This window comes from Accipiter gentilis, chromosome 3 (assembly GCF_929443795.1).
Source record: "Accipiter gentilis chromosome 3, bAccGen1.1, whole genome shotgun sequence".
Lineage (NCBI taxonomy): Eukaryota > Metazoa > Chordata > Aves > Accipitriformes > Accipitridae > Astur > Astur gentilis.
Genome location: NC_064882.1, coordinates 8,114,008 through 8,129,110, shown reverse-complemented (window position 1 = coordinate 8,129,110; position 15,103 = coordinate 8,114,008). Strand labels below are relative to the sequence as shown.

The 15,103-nt window shown below is 41.0% G+C and overlaps 1 protein-coding gene across 2 annotated transcripts in view; it reads left to right on the top strand.

Moving 5' to 3' along the window:
- Positions 1-12,823, top strand: part of GUCY1B1 (guanylate cyclase 1 soluble subunit beta 1) — a 58,935-nt gene extending 46,112 nt beyond the window's left edge. The window contains exon 14 of one of the 2 annotated variants that reach the window (XM_049792903.1): positions 12,411-12,823. In XM_049792903.1, coding sequence (XP_049648860.1) covers positions 12,411-12,467 — 57 coding nt within the window. In that variant the 3' untranslated portion in view covers positions 12,468-12,823. Of the gene's footprint in view, positions 1-4,380; positions 4,957-12,410 lie in introns of those variants that run through there. The other variant, XM_049792922.1, reaches the window with a different exon arrangement.
- Positions 12,824-15,103: the final 2,280 nt, after the last annotated feature.

Here is a 15,103-nt window from a genome sequence, read left to right as displayed (position 1 = left end):
GCATTTCCAGAGCCATCGTATATTAAAAAACAAGTAAAAAGTTGTGTCATCACATTGTAGCAGTGTGAGAAATTGAGGAGAATTTGGTACTTATGTTCTCCAGACAGTCATCAGGCAGTCAGCATAGTGGTACAAATGCGAGCTTATGGGTTATTGTAAATGAATTCTGTCAGTCACTGTGTTGCCTTATCATCTCCAAGTAAAGGGATGTTATTGAACTAACAGTCCTGTTTTATTTGAGTACTAGGGACACACAGAGGGTCAATGTTATTATTTTTCAATTAACAGGATCCTTTCTTTCCTGGGGGAGAGTCTGAAACTGTTGTCATTGCATGCCCCTACCTGGCAATGAGGGGGGAACAAATAATAAGCCAGTAAACAGAGCCATGCTAGTCTAACTGTAAAGAAAAAGTGGTTCCATTCCCCAATCTATAGCTGCACATACAAGGCACTATTTTTTTTCTCTACTATTCTTCAGACTTCTGGCTGGCTTTGGGTGACAGTTGTGGAAAAACTGCAACAATACATGCTGTATCCACCAATTCACTCTTTGTTTGTTACTAGCAGGAAAAGGTTAATGTTCATTTTCATCATAATGGTCAATGGGTCTTTCTGCCAATGTGGCTGTTTTGGAGATAACGACAACCAGGGAATGTAAGAACAATTTTGTGATTATTATTCTGGGATGAAGATGTGTGTTCTCTGTTATAAAGGTTTTGTTCCAGACTATTCCACATATCCAGCAGTCAGATTGACATTGCCTTTGTTATTGTTTTTTTGCAGGGATGATTATGGGGATTTCATATATATATAAAGCACCTAGTACAAATTTTATGCTACAGTACAATTGTACTTTCAAGGGAAGCAGTTTTGTGTGATGAGGGTCTATGAACTTGCAGCAATCAGCTAATGCTAGCACACATTTGTTTTTATTTGTTCATATGCTGGACACCACTGGCATGAAGCCTGTGTGGTTTTTTATATTGCAGGTTCTCAGGGTCATGCTGGCCTTCCAAAATTGATTTTACACTTTGATAAGTGTGGTATCCTGTCTAGTGCTCAAACAACTGACTTCTGATTAAAATGGCAGAACTTAGCTGAGTGCAGACAAAAGACTGAAAGTGTTCATAGTTCCTAGATTGTGTTAATCATAATCCTGAACTGGAGACCAATTAAGTCAATAGTCCTTGAGCCATTGTTTAAAAATAAAAACCAACCAAAAAAAAACCAACCCACAAAAACTACACGTCCATAGTTTTCAGATGAGAAATAAAACTCTGTATGAGTTCAGTATTGCTGGCTTCAGCCCCTACATCAGTATGAGCACAGTGTTGTAATGAATTGTGTGAAAAATCAAATCACCTTCATCAATCTCACTGAAATATGCAATGTCCTTAAGTGTGAAGAAATGTACATCTATTTCTCACAAGTCCTAATCACTGTGTGTAAGGTTCCTGGGAATAAAAGAAAGCAGGTTATGCCCTGTTAATTTCAGATATTTTGTGCAAGTCAACTTAAAAAACCGGCAATTTTCATATGCAAAGTGTTCAGAAACAATCTGATTTTCAAAAAACCTTATTAGGAGGTTAAAGAGTAAGTATCCTTTTTCCACAAAGAGCATAGTGAATCACTCAGAGATTTAACAGCCTGTACAAGAAACCAAAACCTTGCCTTCTGTCACATTATAGGTGTGTTTGGGAGCAATTATGTAATTATCTAGAGGATAAGAAACTTGCCCACAAAGTGAGGATACATGCCTTTTCACAAAGCCTTCCTTTCCCACATCATCCTACCCCTCAGGTTTTATAAATACATCTCCCCCCCCCCACTTCTGTGTAGGCCACCTTTCTTCTTTCCTTGCTGCTTGGGCCTGTGTCCAGGGAAAAAGATGATACTCATGAGGCCTGTACAACAAGTATAGTAATACTGCAGTAATCCTGATGAAGGCACTGTGCAGGGTCTGAGTTATTACTTTCTAGTCCCTGTCTCTGCAGTCCTTCTTTTCTCTTGTTTAATGTAAAAGGTATGAGCAATCTTAGGAGCACAATTACTGGCAGGGAAGGGTACAGCTAGGGACAGGAGAGGAACATCAGAGCTCCAACGAGAATGATCAAAAAGTGTCTCAGATTGCAAACATTTTTTTCTCGTCTGTGGCTCATATTGTGTAAATTTAAGGTTTGGTGTACATACATACGTTGTTAAACTGGAGATGTCAGTATTTTCTTAAGCTATAATTAATTGTTTATCATGGAGAGGCCAAGAAAAAGTCAACATTTGTTTATTAAATACTTGTCCTAGGACAGGCTTTTTGCTTATTATTGGGCATGATTCATTTTCCTGATGCAGTATCTATAGGTAAATGTTGACTTGTATTTTCAGTTGGAAAACACAGCACTACATCTGGAGACAATCTCCATTGTCTTCTGCATTCCCAGGTATGTGACATTTTAACTATGATACTTCCTTATCTCTAGACCACATTTTTCCTGGCACCATGGCACTGCAGCAGTAGGAAACATTACTCTGGCTGAGTGCTATAGCCTATCAAAAAAAAGAGCCAGAGTGAACCCAACACTTGAAAAAGCCACTGATTCATTACAATTTCTTAATTTCTGGCCTCAACAGGCTAAAAACTCTCCAGTAAATTTTTCAGAGAGAACCTGCAAAATGAAGAGCTGCTGCAACATGGGAGATCATGTAGTAGCCAACCAATAAATCTGACTGGGTAGCTCTTCACTAGCACAGCTGCCAGTCCCCAGTTTTCATGTTCCTTCTTGTCTAATGGAAGAGCCTGTTTTGTGTCAAATGATGTCATGTTTTATAATTAAATGCTGCAGGGTGCTAATATTTTCTCCCCCTGTTGCTACAGTAATACCAGGCAATCTATGTTTTGCAGAAAACAAAAAGGATACCATATTAGACTGTTGTGTCAGGTTGTGAAAGCTCTGCAAGGCTGACAGGATAAAGCCGTAGCAGTTCTTTGCCTATGAACCTGCCTGTAGCTCTCAGACTCAGACCTGACTTTGAGTGCCATCCTGAGGTGATGGCAGTGAAGTTGGCAGAGATGCTCTGTTAGAGCATTGCAGAGCATGAGTTCGGACTCCTCGAGTTTGTGTCCTCCAGCGTGAGAGCAAAGGCTTCCTTCTCTACCTTCCATAATTAATAGGAATACTTTTTCTACATTTAACAAGACAGTGCTCTGGAAAAAAAACAACCAGAAGAGAGGTACCTGCATGTCCCCCTGTAATACCGCCTGGGTAAAATGCTCTCCATCTGAAAAACAATTTGTTTGCTTTGTAAAATCATAACAAAACAGGATGGAGGAACACATTTTAGAAAAGGAAATCCTACCTTCTCTCAGTTGAAACTTAAAGGGAGGCAAAGAGATGGGTTACTGAACCTGTGTTAGTCTTGCAAAAGGTAATGAGGCTTTTGTTCCCAAAGCCAGGACCTGCAGCAGTTCTGGACCTGTGCTGGCTCTGCTGGACCTGTGCTCAGCCTGCCAGTGGACGCCATCTACTGAAGCACCACAACATTGTCAGAAACATTTTGATAAGACATTTGCTTAACTAGTCTGGGCTTCTCTTTTGTTGTACATTAATTTTTAGCAGGAAGAGTAATTTTTCTTGGGCAGCAACTCAAAACTGGTTAAAGGGAAAGTATCACATGCTATAAAACATTGAGGAAAAGTAACAGTAGGGCCTTGCTTTGCCCTGACCCTAGCAAAAAAGACATTAGTGGTCTCAAACAGGTCATCCAAGGGTGGAACAGGAGCTGCCCGAAGAAGAAATGTGGCTGGTATGTTTGGGATTTTTTAAATTGAAGTCTTTAGAAGAAGGTACTGCAGACTGGATAGTTTTACCCTGTCGTGTTTTAATGTTTATTATCTGCTTAAACATGATTAGAAGATAAAGCTTTCCCTGGAAAAGAGGAGCTAATTGACGGGCTGTGTGTTTGGTGCTGAGTTACTTTATGTTTGTTAGGCTGTGACATGAACACAAACACATTACACAGAGTTCCTGTCGGGTGGAGGTTGTTTTTCTGCATCCTCCTGGCTGATTGCCATTGTCTTGGGCCATCACCTCAACCAAGAGCGGGGACTGCAGTCCCATTAGCTGTGTTACAGGATGTAAGAGTTTGCAACTAATACCCCGGCAAAACTCTCATTGAAGGCAGCCAGTAAATTCTGGATTAAGCAAACACACAGCCTGTAGGGATAATTTACTTCCACACATAGATCGTGGCTGGAGATAACTCGTAAGACTGCAGATGTTTTGCAGGGATGAGGAGGAAGAAAAGGCAAAATTAATAAAAGAGAAGCTGCACACGGTGTAGATCTGGCTGCGAATGCTCAATTACCCTTCCTTCCCCACTCTCCAGATGGCCTAACCTTGATAAACCATCACTTGGAAAAGGAGAAAGGAGGTGCAGGAGATTGTACCTACCTACCGAGTGTGCAACTTCAATATGTTGACCGCCATGGGGTCGGTGCCATGCACAGATGGCACACTAGGTTTCTTCCCTTTTTGAACAAGGACAGCGCCTCTGGAGGTAAGGATCTGTGAGCGGGTGGTGAGGCCCTTGGGAGGTGAGCTGATGCTGGTGAGTGTTTCTGTCCCAGCACTGTGTAGACACCCAAAAGTCTGATCTGCAGCCATGGGGCAGAGAGCCTGCTGCCAAACAAGGAAGGGACAAAGAGCTCACGTGGCTGCCAGGACTGTGCACCTCCAGGGTCTTGTCAACCTCCCGTACTGCCGCCATCCTGGCAAAAGGGCACAGAGGAGCAGCTGGCCATCAGCCTGGAGGCAAGGGGCTCACATTGGGTGCTGGAGGCTTGCTTGTGGTTGGAGGTAGCAGGATCTTGCAGCTATTTGGGAAGAAGCACAGTCACATTGTTAGCTGTTGCTGGCTTTCTCCTGACTAGCAGGCAGTTAGCTTTCTGCTGGGCTTGCAGTACTGCTGTTTAAAAGATGAGGAATTTATCACTGACCAAACAGGCACCTTTGGCTCTGCACTCATTTGTGTACTGTACATCTTGCATAGAGTAGCAAGAGTGGCATACAGACTGCAAAATCTAGTCAACAGCTGTTGGAATAACTTGCTTTCCTGAGGTACTCAATTCTTCTCCTAAGGAAGACCATGGAAATAACTGCTGCTTTGCTTTTCTTTGGTCATTGGAACAAAAAAAAGGTCAATTTTGTTATACCAGAAAATATTTATTTTTGAAAGCAATTGCTTCCTTCAACATACAATAATTTGTCAAAGTACAGAATTAAATATATTGGTTTCCATTGCTCATTTTATAAGGCAGAAAAGAGAGCCTATTTGGACAAAAGTGTAGGTTTAACAATTAGATTCCTGCCTCTGTGAAAGGCTCAACCTCAGTTTTCACTTGAACCTTATTTCCTGGGGGAGTGGTCCCCAAACCATGCTGCATACCCATTGAGGGAGACTGTCCATCCTTTTGGTTTATTGGCTTTGTTTTTACTAAGTGCTGAATTCTCATCTTACCCCTGCCTGCCCCTACCACTCCCAAGGAAATCACAAACCTTTCCCTTCTTGACTTCTTTCAACTCCGCTTTGGACTTCAGATGTCAGTTTAATGTTTGTGGTTGGTTCATCTAATACTGGTGGTGGTTCGTCTAATACTGGTGGTATTAATGTTACTTTAAAAACACATCATGTGGTTCATTACATTTTACTTCAGGAATACACAAACCAGATGTTTTGCCTCTGAGGGATGTGTTGATACTTAGCATTGTAACAGCTGTCATGCATAAAAGGATGTAACATAACCTACTGTTTTAAATGAAGATAAAATATTCCAGTATCTACATAAAAAAAATAGTTAAAATGCCATTGATCTGTGGTAACTTTTTTGGTAAGGATTACGTAGCAATGGTGTTATGTAACAACCCCAATTCAAGATAAATGAGTTAAACTTTTCCCAAGCAGCACACAGTATTCCCATAACTACCTTTACAGGAACTTCTTAGGAGAAAAGTTCTAGAAACAACCAAAACTTGTTACAAAAGAGATCCTATTTTAAGAGATAATTGTTTTAATTGTTGAAGACTTACAAGCCAAAGATACTATACTACCACATCTTTCTATACATTTCAGTTCATATTTCATGGATAGTTTCTCATAGAAGAATTTTTATGTCATTTCCACTTGCATAGCAGCTGATTTTATTGCCCCAGTGAATCTGGAGACTTGTGGCAACAGCAACATTGCTGCAAGACAATTAGGGCAGTACCATGATGCATTTATCTGGTCTGTCAATGGAATTAGTTGCTTGAAAGAGCATGTCAGCACTTCAGGAGTGGTTTTTATTGTGGAGTGCTCACTTCTCTGCTAGGAGTTTCCAGTTCCTACTGGCCAACAGTATCACTCCCAACACAGGGTAGTCCATTTTACACATCTATTTCTGTGCCTTATGTTCATTTTTTCCACAGCCCTCTGGTGAATATACAGAAAAAGTTCTATTAAAACAAGTGATACTGAAGGTATCTCTGAATTGGAGAGAGGATTGAAAATACCTGCAAAAAAAGAAAAATCAATATCATATTATTTCCAGACTGTTGCTCGTACCTGGAATATGCCAAAAGCCCCTAAGTCTGATGCTTCTGTTCTGTTCTACAGCTTACCATCTTCAAACTACTGCACAACCTTTAATTATGAAGATGTGGATAAACTGGATGGACTGATGTTAAGAGTCTTTGCTTCTTTCCCTCATCTGTTTCTGTAACCATTCCCTTTCCCTTCTATGCATCTCAATAATGCAGATATGAACTTTGAGTTGCATTTATCAGAATTGTTTTACTTGCTCACTGTACTTGAAAACATCCGTAAGTCATTAGTGTTACTAACCACAGTAGCTGGGTCAGGTTGGAACATCTCCTTCTCCTAAACAACAAACACATCCCTGCCTGTGGAAAAACAAAAAGCAGCTTTCTGATATGCAAGTAGGTGAATTCTATCAGTGCATGGCCTGCTGAAAAAAAATAATTATTAGCAATCGAGGAGTGGGGACCTGAGCAGGATATCAGGTGATGAAAGAACAGCCCCCACCCACCAGCACACAGCTCAGTCAGGGAATAACTAAGCACTGTTGTGGCTTTTTCATTGATGCCTCTTTCCACCCTACAGGGGCAGGTGGAACAGATAATCAGGAGGCTACGGGACAAAGAAGACTTGATGCTTTCTGAGTATTAGGCCTCATTTGGGCTCCTCTCATTGTTTCGGCACTTGTATAAGCAGCAGCATGTGGGCTGCCCCTGCCTTGCCCTGTATCAGAGGGAACGTGGCTCTGTGGGTGCAGGGGACTTAGGCACAGTGCTGGAGGCACTGGTCCCTGCTGAGGACTTTTCTTCTATCAGTACACAAAGAAACAGTAATGCTGCTGCTTTTTAACTTTTAACAAGAAAAAGAGGGACAGCAGTTGAGCGCTAGTTGATTCTGTAAGTGTGGCCAAAGGAATTGTTTTGTGAGTTTGAGATCTGCCTGGCATCTGTTGTCTGTTCTGCTGTCCTTCATGCTCCTTAGGGCAAATATTCATCTGTTGATGCATGTGAATTGTATGTTAATTTTAATTAACAAGTCCTGTATATACTTTATTTCATTAATCTGTTCTTAGTAATACAAAGCCAAATGCATGCAGTTAGAATGCATCATATAAATCCGTTCCTCATGTTGCTTTCTCAGCAGGACAACCTTTCTGTCCTGATGACTGATTGCTGAACAATCTCAAAAACTAACCCTCAACTTCTTTCAGCTCATTATTTCAAGGTAGAGAGCCTTTGGGTAACCTAGTATTTATAAATCCAGACAGTGAGACTGGCAAAAAAAAAAAAATAGTGGTCAAATTTTATCCTTGATGTAACCCTCCAGAATTTGGCTAGCTTTCACCACTCTTGTGTAGGATTTTGTTGTTAATGAAATCCACATTGATAAGTGACTGTTGCATGTTTTCCTTACAGGGCACCTTAGGGCTGGTTTTGAAATCATGTAAATGACTGATCAGTTTGTAGACGTGTTTATATTCTTTGCTCTGTCAAGGTGTATTGGGTCTGGCTGAGATGGAGTTAATTCTCCCCGTAGCAGCCCTTGTAGTGCTGTGCTCCGCATTGGTAGCTAGAAAGGCGTTGATAACACACCAGTGTTTTGGCTACTGCTCAGCAGTGCTGGCACAGCATCAAGGCTGGCTCTCCAACATTTCCCCCCCACCTCCACTGGCAGGCTGGGGGTCAGCAAGATCTTGGGAGGGGAAAAAAACCAGGACAGCTGACCCAAACTGACCAAAGGGATATACCATACCATACGACATCAGCTCAGCAATAAAAGCCAAGTGAAGGGAGGAGGAAGTGGGGGTATTTGTTATTTATGTTTGTCTTCCAGGGCAACTGCTGTGAGTACTGAAGCCCTGCTTCCCACGAAGTGGCCAGACATCACCTGCTGATGGGAAGTAGAGAATAACAACATTTGTTTTCCTTTGCTGTCACTTTATTAAACTGTCCTTATCTCAACCCACGAGCCTTTTGTTTTGTTTTCTCTCCCCTGTCCAGTTGAGGAGTGATAGAGCGGCTTTGGTGGGCACCTGGTGTCCAGCCAGGGCCAACCCACTACACAAGGGAACAAAGTCAGAATTACGCAGTTGAATTCTGAAATATATTTGTTGACTTAAACTGTGCAAGCTCAGTAGCGGGTTCTACGTTTAGAAGGTGTATATTCTATTTGGTGTTATGAAAGACACAGAGGTTAAGGAAGAAGGCAAATGTCTAGGGTTTTCCTTAGCACAGGAATTGTTTGGATCCTCAGTCCTTCCAATCTACCTCAAAGAGATGAACCATTAGTCTCATTGGAAGTGTCACAAGAAATGCTGTGTTCTTCTGTTGGAAACTAGCCCTTTTTCTTCCCCAAAGAGATTTTCCCCTATTGGATGTATCTTTGGGAATGAATAGAGTTATCAATTTGCTTATAGTATTCTTGATTTCCAGACAGAATTTTCTGCCAGATGTTTCTTATTGGCTAACTGTACTGAAAACTTCTCATGGGATATGCAGAAACTGGCAATGCCAGCTAGAGAGAATTCAGTCATGTAACAGCAATGAAGAATGAATAGTTTGTCTCCAAATTTAGATATAAACCTCATAATCCAGTATTTACTAGTGTTCCCAGCAGAGCTTATGTGGGTGCATATTTGCTGGAGCAAACTCAAAGATGTCATCAAAATGCCTGGGTGGCAGGAAGCTGGGCTTTTCAACACGGTTCAAAACCATTGCTTCCCCTCCCTCCCCCCTTCACACACCAGGTGCATAACATGTCTCCCTTCACAAGGGAGGCTCGGAGAGAGGCATGCCCATCACTGTGGCAGTGCTGTTGCTGTTGCCTGCTCACTATTTAGGCCATCTGTTTTATGCCAAGACATCCAAGCTTTCTTTGCAAGTGGTAGGAATGAGGGAACAGGTAATAGCCATTGCCTACCTACCCCACTTTCCTATCTGGCCATTTAAAGCTGCATCCCAAAACACTTTGGCACTTTGAGTTCAGTGCTTTGAATTGAGGGGTGAGACAGATGCCTTACAGTTTTCTAAGGCTGAAAGACCTTTGGAACAGGGTCCGTGTTTCGTAAAGTACTCGACACAGTGGGGTCCTCATCTCAACTGCGATACTGGAAAATAAAGAGCAACTAGCAACTTAATCATCGGGAAAAATGAAGTCTCTAAAACATGGTGTTGTACTGCACCATGTGACTTTGTTTCCCTCAGGTTTTTTTTAGAATTATGTAGATCTCTTAGTAACAGTTTTGCCTCTTTTTTTTTTTTTTTCTGCTTGTTACTGTTTGCTAGATTTTCATGTTTCAACAGTGAGCAGCTTCTTAACATTAGTCTTAAAACAGACATTCTGTGATGGTTCTCCAGTTAAATAGTTGTGTTTTTCTCATATCTGGTTTGTTTTGTGTGGAGCGTTGTTCACCATTTTTATTCATACATTGCTCAGAAGTTTGAACTATACACAACCCCCAAAATGTCCATTTATTCAGACTGCAGGAAAAGATCAAGATGTGATGTTACAATTCCAGAGTAGAGCACGCAGAATCTAGAGCACACACAATCTGTAAGTGAACTGTAAGTTTACATGGGCATGGTCTGAAGTTGTTTGGCATCTCTAGGATAGAAAATTTCCACTGAACTCTGGATCAAGTCTGTAACAAATATTAGTCCTATAGACAGTGGCTAGAAATGTTAGGGAATCATTCACGGTTACAAGTGTTGCAGGCCAGGTGACCAACAGGAAAATATTCCAGGGCACCAGGGGTTAGTCCTGTTAGCCAAGAGTCATAGCAGGCTTTCTAAATACGTTTTCTCTGGCAGCCACTCTGCACAAAGACCTGTGGGTTACCCCAGGAAAAGAGGTTATATTAAAATTCTTACCTAAAGTTATTGAGAGCATCAGTTACGGAAACTGCACTAAGAATTGTTTTGGGAGGCATATGGGTTGAGTCGAACAACACCAGAAGCAAATTTTGTTTTTTTAATGAACAGTTTTTGCATGTTCTATGGCACGTGTGCAGCCCTGAGAAGCCCACGTTTTTCACAGCTTGTGTATGAAAGCCTTCCTGTAACTGTTCCCACTTCTTATCTTTGGTTGATTCACACTTTAAAATGAAGCCTGTAAGTATGTGACAGATACATCAACAATCGTCAAATATATAATAATCAATACTGCCTTCAGTGTCTCTTTGCCAACTCTGTCCTGGTTTTGGTTGGAGTAGAGTTAATTTTCTTCTTAGTACCTGGTACTGTGCTGTGTTTTGTGTTTAGTGTGACAATAATGTTGGTAACACACTGACATTTAAGTTGTTGCTAAGTAGCACTTAGGATAAGTTAAAGATTTTTCAGTTTCCCAAGTTCTGCCAGCAAGCAGGTGTACAAGAAGCTGGGAGGGAGCATGGCCAGGACAGCTGATCTGAACTAGCCAAAGGGATATTCCATACCATAGAACGTCACGCTCAGTATATAAACTGGGGGGAGTTGGGTGGGCAGGGCAGATCGCTGCTCGAGCATCATTCGGCAGGTGGTGAGCAATTGCATTGTGCATCACTTGTCTTTTCTTGGGTTTTATCTCTCTCTCTTCTTGTTATGTTCCTTTTCATTACTGTTATTATTACCTTTTATTATTGTTATTATATTTTATTTTGGTTATTAAACTTTTCTTATCTCAAGCCATGAGTTTTACTCTTTTTCCCAGTTCTCCTCCCCATCCCACTGGGAGCGGGGAGGAGTGAGTGAGTGGCTGCATGGTGCTTAGTTGCTGGCTGGGATTAAACCACAACAAAGTCTTAAACAGGTAGAGGTAGATAAGGGAACCCAATGCTGTGCTTGGATTGAGACCCACGAGGTACACAACCTGTGTTAATCTAGGTGTCCGTCACTTTCAACCTAGCTGGTTGTTTTGAGTTGGAGTAGCTTTCAAAATGTCACAAGGTAGGCAGAAATACTAACAACTATAATGTGGACTACAAACCTTTTCATCAAGGACCCTGAAGTGTACTGGAAGTATTACTAAATTTTCTAAGGCTCAGGGTCATTTCTTTGAAAGCAAACCCCACAGTTAGCAAGACAAAACTAGATATGCACTTAACCAGGCTTCGTGTTGCAAAATGACATGCTTTTCTAGAGGTGGAAGGGTTTTAGTATTTTAGTCTGGAAAGAACAGCTAAATGTGTGGATCTCTGTCTCCCTTCTACAGTTTTGTAAAAGCACTCCTGATCCCCAAAGGAGTTTTGTTGGGGGTTTTGTTGTTGTTGTTTGGGGGGGGGGGGGGTGGTGGTGTTGGTGTTTGTTTTTGTTTTTTTAAAATCACCTTGAGTGCCTCTCTCCTGAGATAGGAAATGGGTAGGGAGCCCCTGTTTGGACATCAGTTGTGTGTGTAGCGGGAAGGGCCATTTGGGAGTTTTTCCTCTTCTAAAGAAGCTTCCCTTCTTCTTGCGGTGACTTTGCTTCCAGTGAGGAGTCAGCAGAGGATAATCTCCTGAAGGATAAAGGGACTTATGGTGGAAGAGGGTTAATAGGGCCAGGATGGTCATAAGCAGCATCAACAAGATGTGATGCTAGCCCTGGACCTACAGCAGTATCTCATTCATACAGAGCTTATCGTTTATAACCCAGTCACGTTTCAACATTGCAGTAAGTAATTCCTACAATATGAGCTTGTATATTGCCTGTATCCTGAGTTTAATAAGCACATCAACTGTCAGCCTAAGAATATGTTTAACTCAGGATACTGATGACTAGATGTACTGATGTTTATAGTGTAATAAGGGATACACACTTCTAAAATACTGTGTACTTTGACAGGCAGTATGAGTGAACCATTATGGTTTACCTCGGTCTGGGATTTTTTAGAATTGCATGATGATCCTTGGATTTCCAAAATATGGAGCAACCCCAGAGCAGTGCTAAACTGGAAAGGAGCCAAAGGAAACCAATGAGCTGTATCATGCTGCCATGGAGTACTACTTGGGTGAGGAAGGCTGCTTCCCTGAAGTTTTGCCAGCACCAGATTCACACACAGTGCAAATGCTTGTATTAAGGCTAGGTGGTAGGTAGGGGCAATAACATTCAAACTCGAGTGATTGTATAGGGAAATTCCTTTTTTCCTGTACAGTTTCAGCTTAAAAAATTGGCAAGGATTAAGGAGATTCTTATTTTACCTTAACCAACACTTTTTTAAGCAACAGTACATCATCTGGTTGGTATAAGCTCCTTAGGAGACATTTTGATCAGCTTATTTTGATGCAGAATGGGGATGGCTGTATTATTTTTTTTTTTTTGCTTGTTAGTTTACCTCAGAAATTAATCTAAACATTGTGTGGCAAAGATGCTGTCACTTAGTTCAGGCTAAGTAAAGTCAGGTTTGCCAGCAACTCCTTTGAAATATTTCTCCAGCTCATACATCATTAATCAGAGGGAAATAATCTGATTTAAATTATACTGAGTAGTTCCATAACAGATGCTGAGAAATCAACTCCATGCATGAGAAGGCTTGTGAACAGAAGCCTAAGGTAAGTGGGGCATCTACTGGTGAGACACTGCAATGAATTAATCTACTGTGTAAAAGTCTGATCCAAATCCTTCTGTACAGACCATTCTGTGTTTATTTTACTTTGCCAAATATGCAAACGCCAGGCCTGTTTCCTGAGCTCTTTGACCAAAATAGCAATTTCTTCTTCAATAAATGCTTACTTTCTGGCACTCCTTTGGAGGTGTCTGCCACATACATTGCAATAGTAGTGTTGTGAAGTATCCTAGTTAGAAGAAGAAAGGAAATGAGGTAAAGAAACTTGTCAAAATATGTGATGCAAGTCTTTAACAATCTCCAACCTTCCCCCACCCCGATCAGTCACGGCAGGTTCTCTGTCTGACTGATTATAAAGCTGTCTTCCTTGTACCAGGAGCTGCTTTGATACTCTGATCTGCTGCCCAAGGGTGTGAAAATGAAGACAATACAACAATACTCTATAGCCATAAAATCCAGAGCAACCAAACACAGGTTGTTATCCACACAACCCAATTGCCTTCCTCCGTTCTTCAGAAAATGTTGTATGCAACAGTGTGGTATTCTCTACAGCGTTAAATAAAGTTTAATGACTTCTGCAGAATTTGTTTAAAAATGTCCCATCTTTATTTTACTTGTTGTGCAACACTTACTAGTTTGGGCCAGTTGGAGGGTGTCATCTTCAGGCTGATGTGTTTCTAGCTACAAAATTCTGTGTTGCATCTTTTTGTGCACATCAGACAAGGATTTGGAAGGAGCTCAAGGGGGCTTTCCCAATCATGTCTTTAATTTCATTGTTAGGATTAACATTTTAAAATTAAACAATTAGCATGGGAAAAGCTTGCTGATATCTGCACTTGGAATTGGACGTGCACTTGTGAAAAGGAAAAGTGAACAAATAAGCAGCAAAGTAATGCTAAATTGGGAGATGATTTGATCAAACTGTTAAAACACCTTGCTTCTGCTGCCCTTATAGATAGGTCATCTTTACCTATCCAGTAAAGCCAAATACTTTCTTAAAACTTTTTAAAATTCTGTTGCTTTAATAGAACAGTAGTCATACATCAAGATACAAAAGCACCCTTACTTCTGCTTTGCTGCACAGCACACTTGCTGTATTTAGCTGTGCTGGGGAATCAATTGCTTTATATAATCTCATCACAAGCCATTGCTGAAAAAAAAAATATGTGACTTGACCTTGAGCAAAACACCAGTCTTTGTGCTTTCTTCAGAGCTCCTTCTGCCACATGTTAGAAGAATCTGTAACCAAGCAGTGTTTTCAGCTGTCTTTGTCAGAGGTGGTTGGAGTAAGCAAAAGTCATTTTAGTCTTGTTAAACTAAGCAAAGCTGCAAGTACCTTCCCGTTCCAAGAACTGGCTTTTTTTTTCTGATTCTTTAGCATGTTCTGTGCTTCACTTCACTTGAACTTTTGGCACAGCAGAAACAATACCGGTTTTCTTTTGTTTAGTCCTTACAATGCTTATTTTCTTTTATTTAGCCCTTATTAGTAGAAGCAAACAACAACAAAAATCATTGTGATTGACAGCTACAAAACACTTTGCTCTCTGAAATACAAGATGTGCTAGATCACTATGTTTAATCTTTCCCCTGCTTTTCTTTTTATCCAGAAGCCAGATAATACCTGATTCCTACTTCTAAAACCATAATTTCTTCTGGCTCAGGAATTCTACAGCTACAAACTGTTTGAGGGTGGGAGAAATCTTCAGAGAAATATTGCAGTATGTTTGCTCTGTTCTTTCCATTCTTCCTCTGTGTTGGCCAATACACACCTCAGACAGTGGGATTAGATAGGCCTTTTTGTACGGCCGCTGTTCTGTGTGTGTGTGTGCTTGGTAACAGCGAGGGGGTGAAAGTCCCAGAAGAAATGACCAATAAAAAAGAATGGTGCAAAAATCTTTAAGTTAACCTTAAGGTGTCTCAAGCCTGCAGTTACTGAGGAGTAAAATCAAGGCATCTCTTTCTAAGGAAGCAAAACCATTTCCTGAATTACTTGTCCTAGGGCTTATGTTGAAGGGAAGCT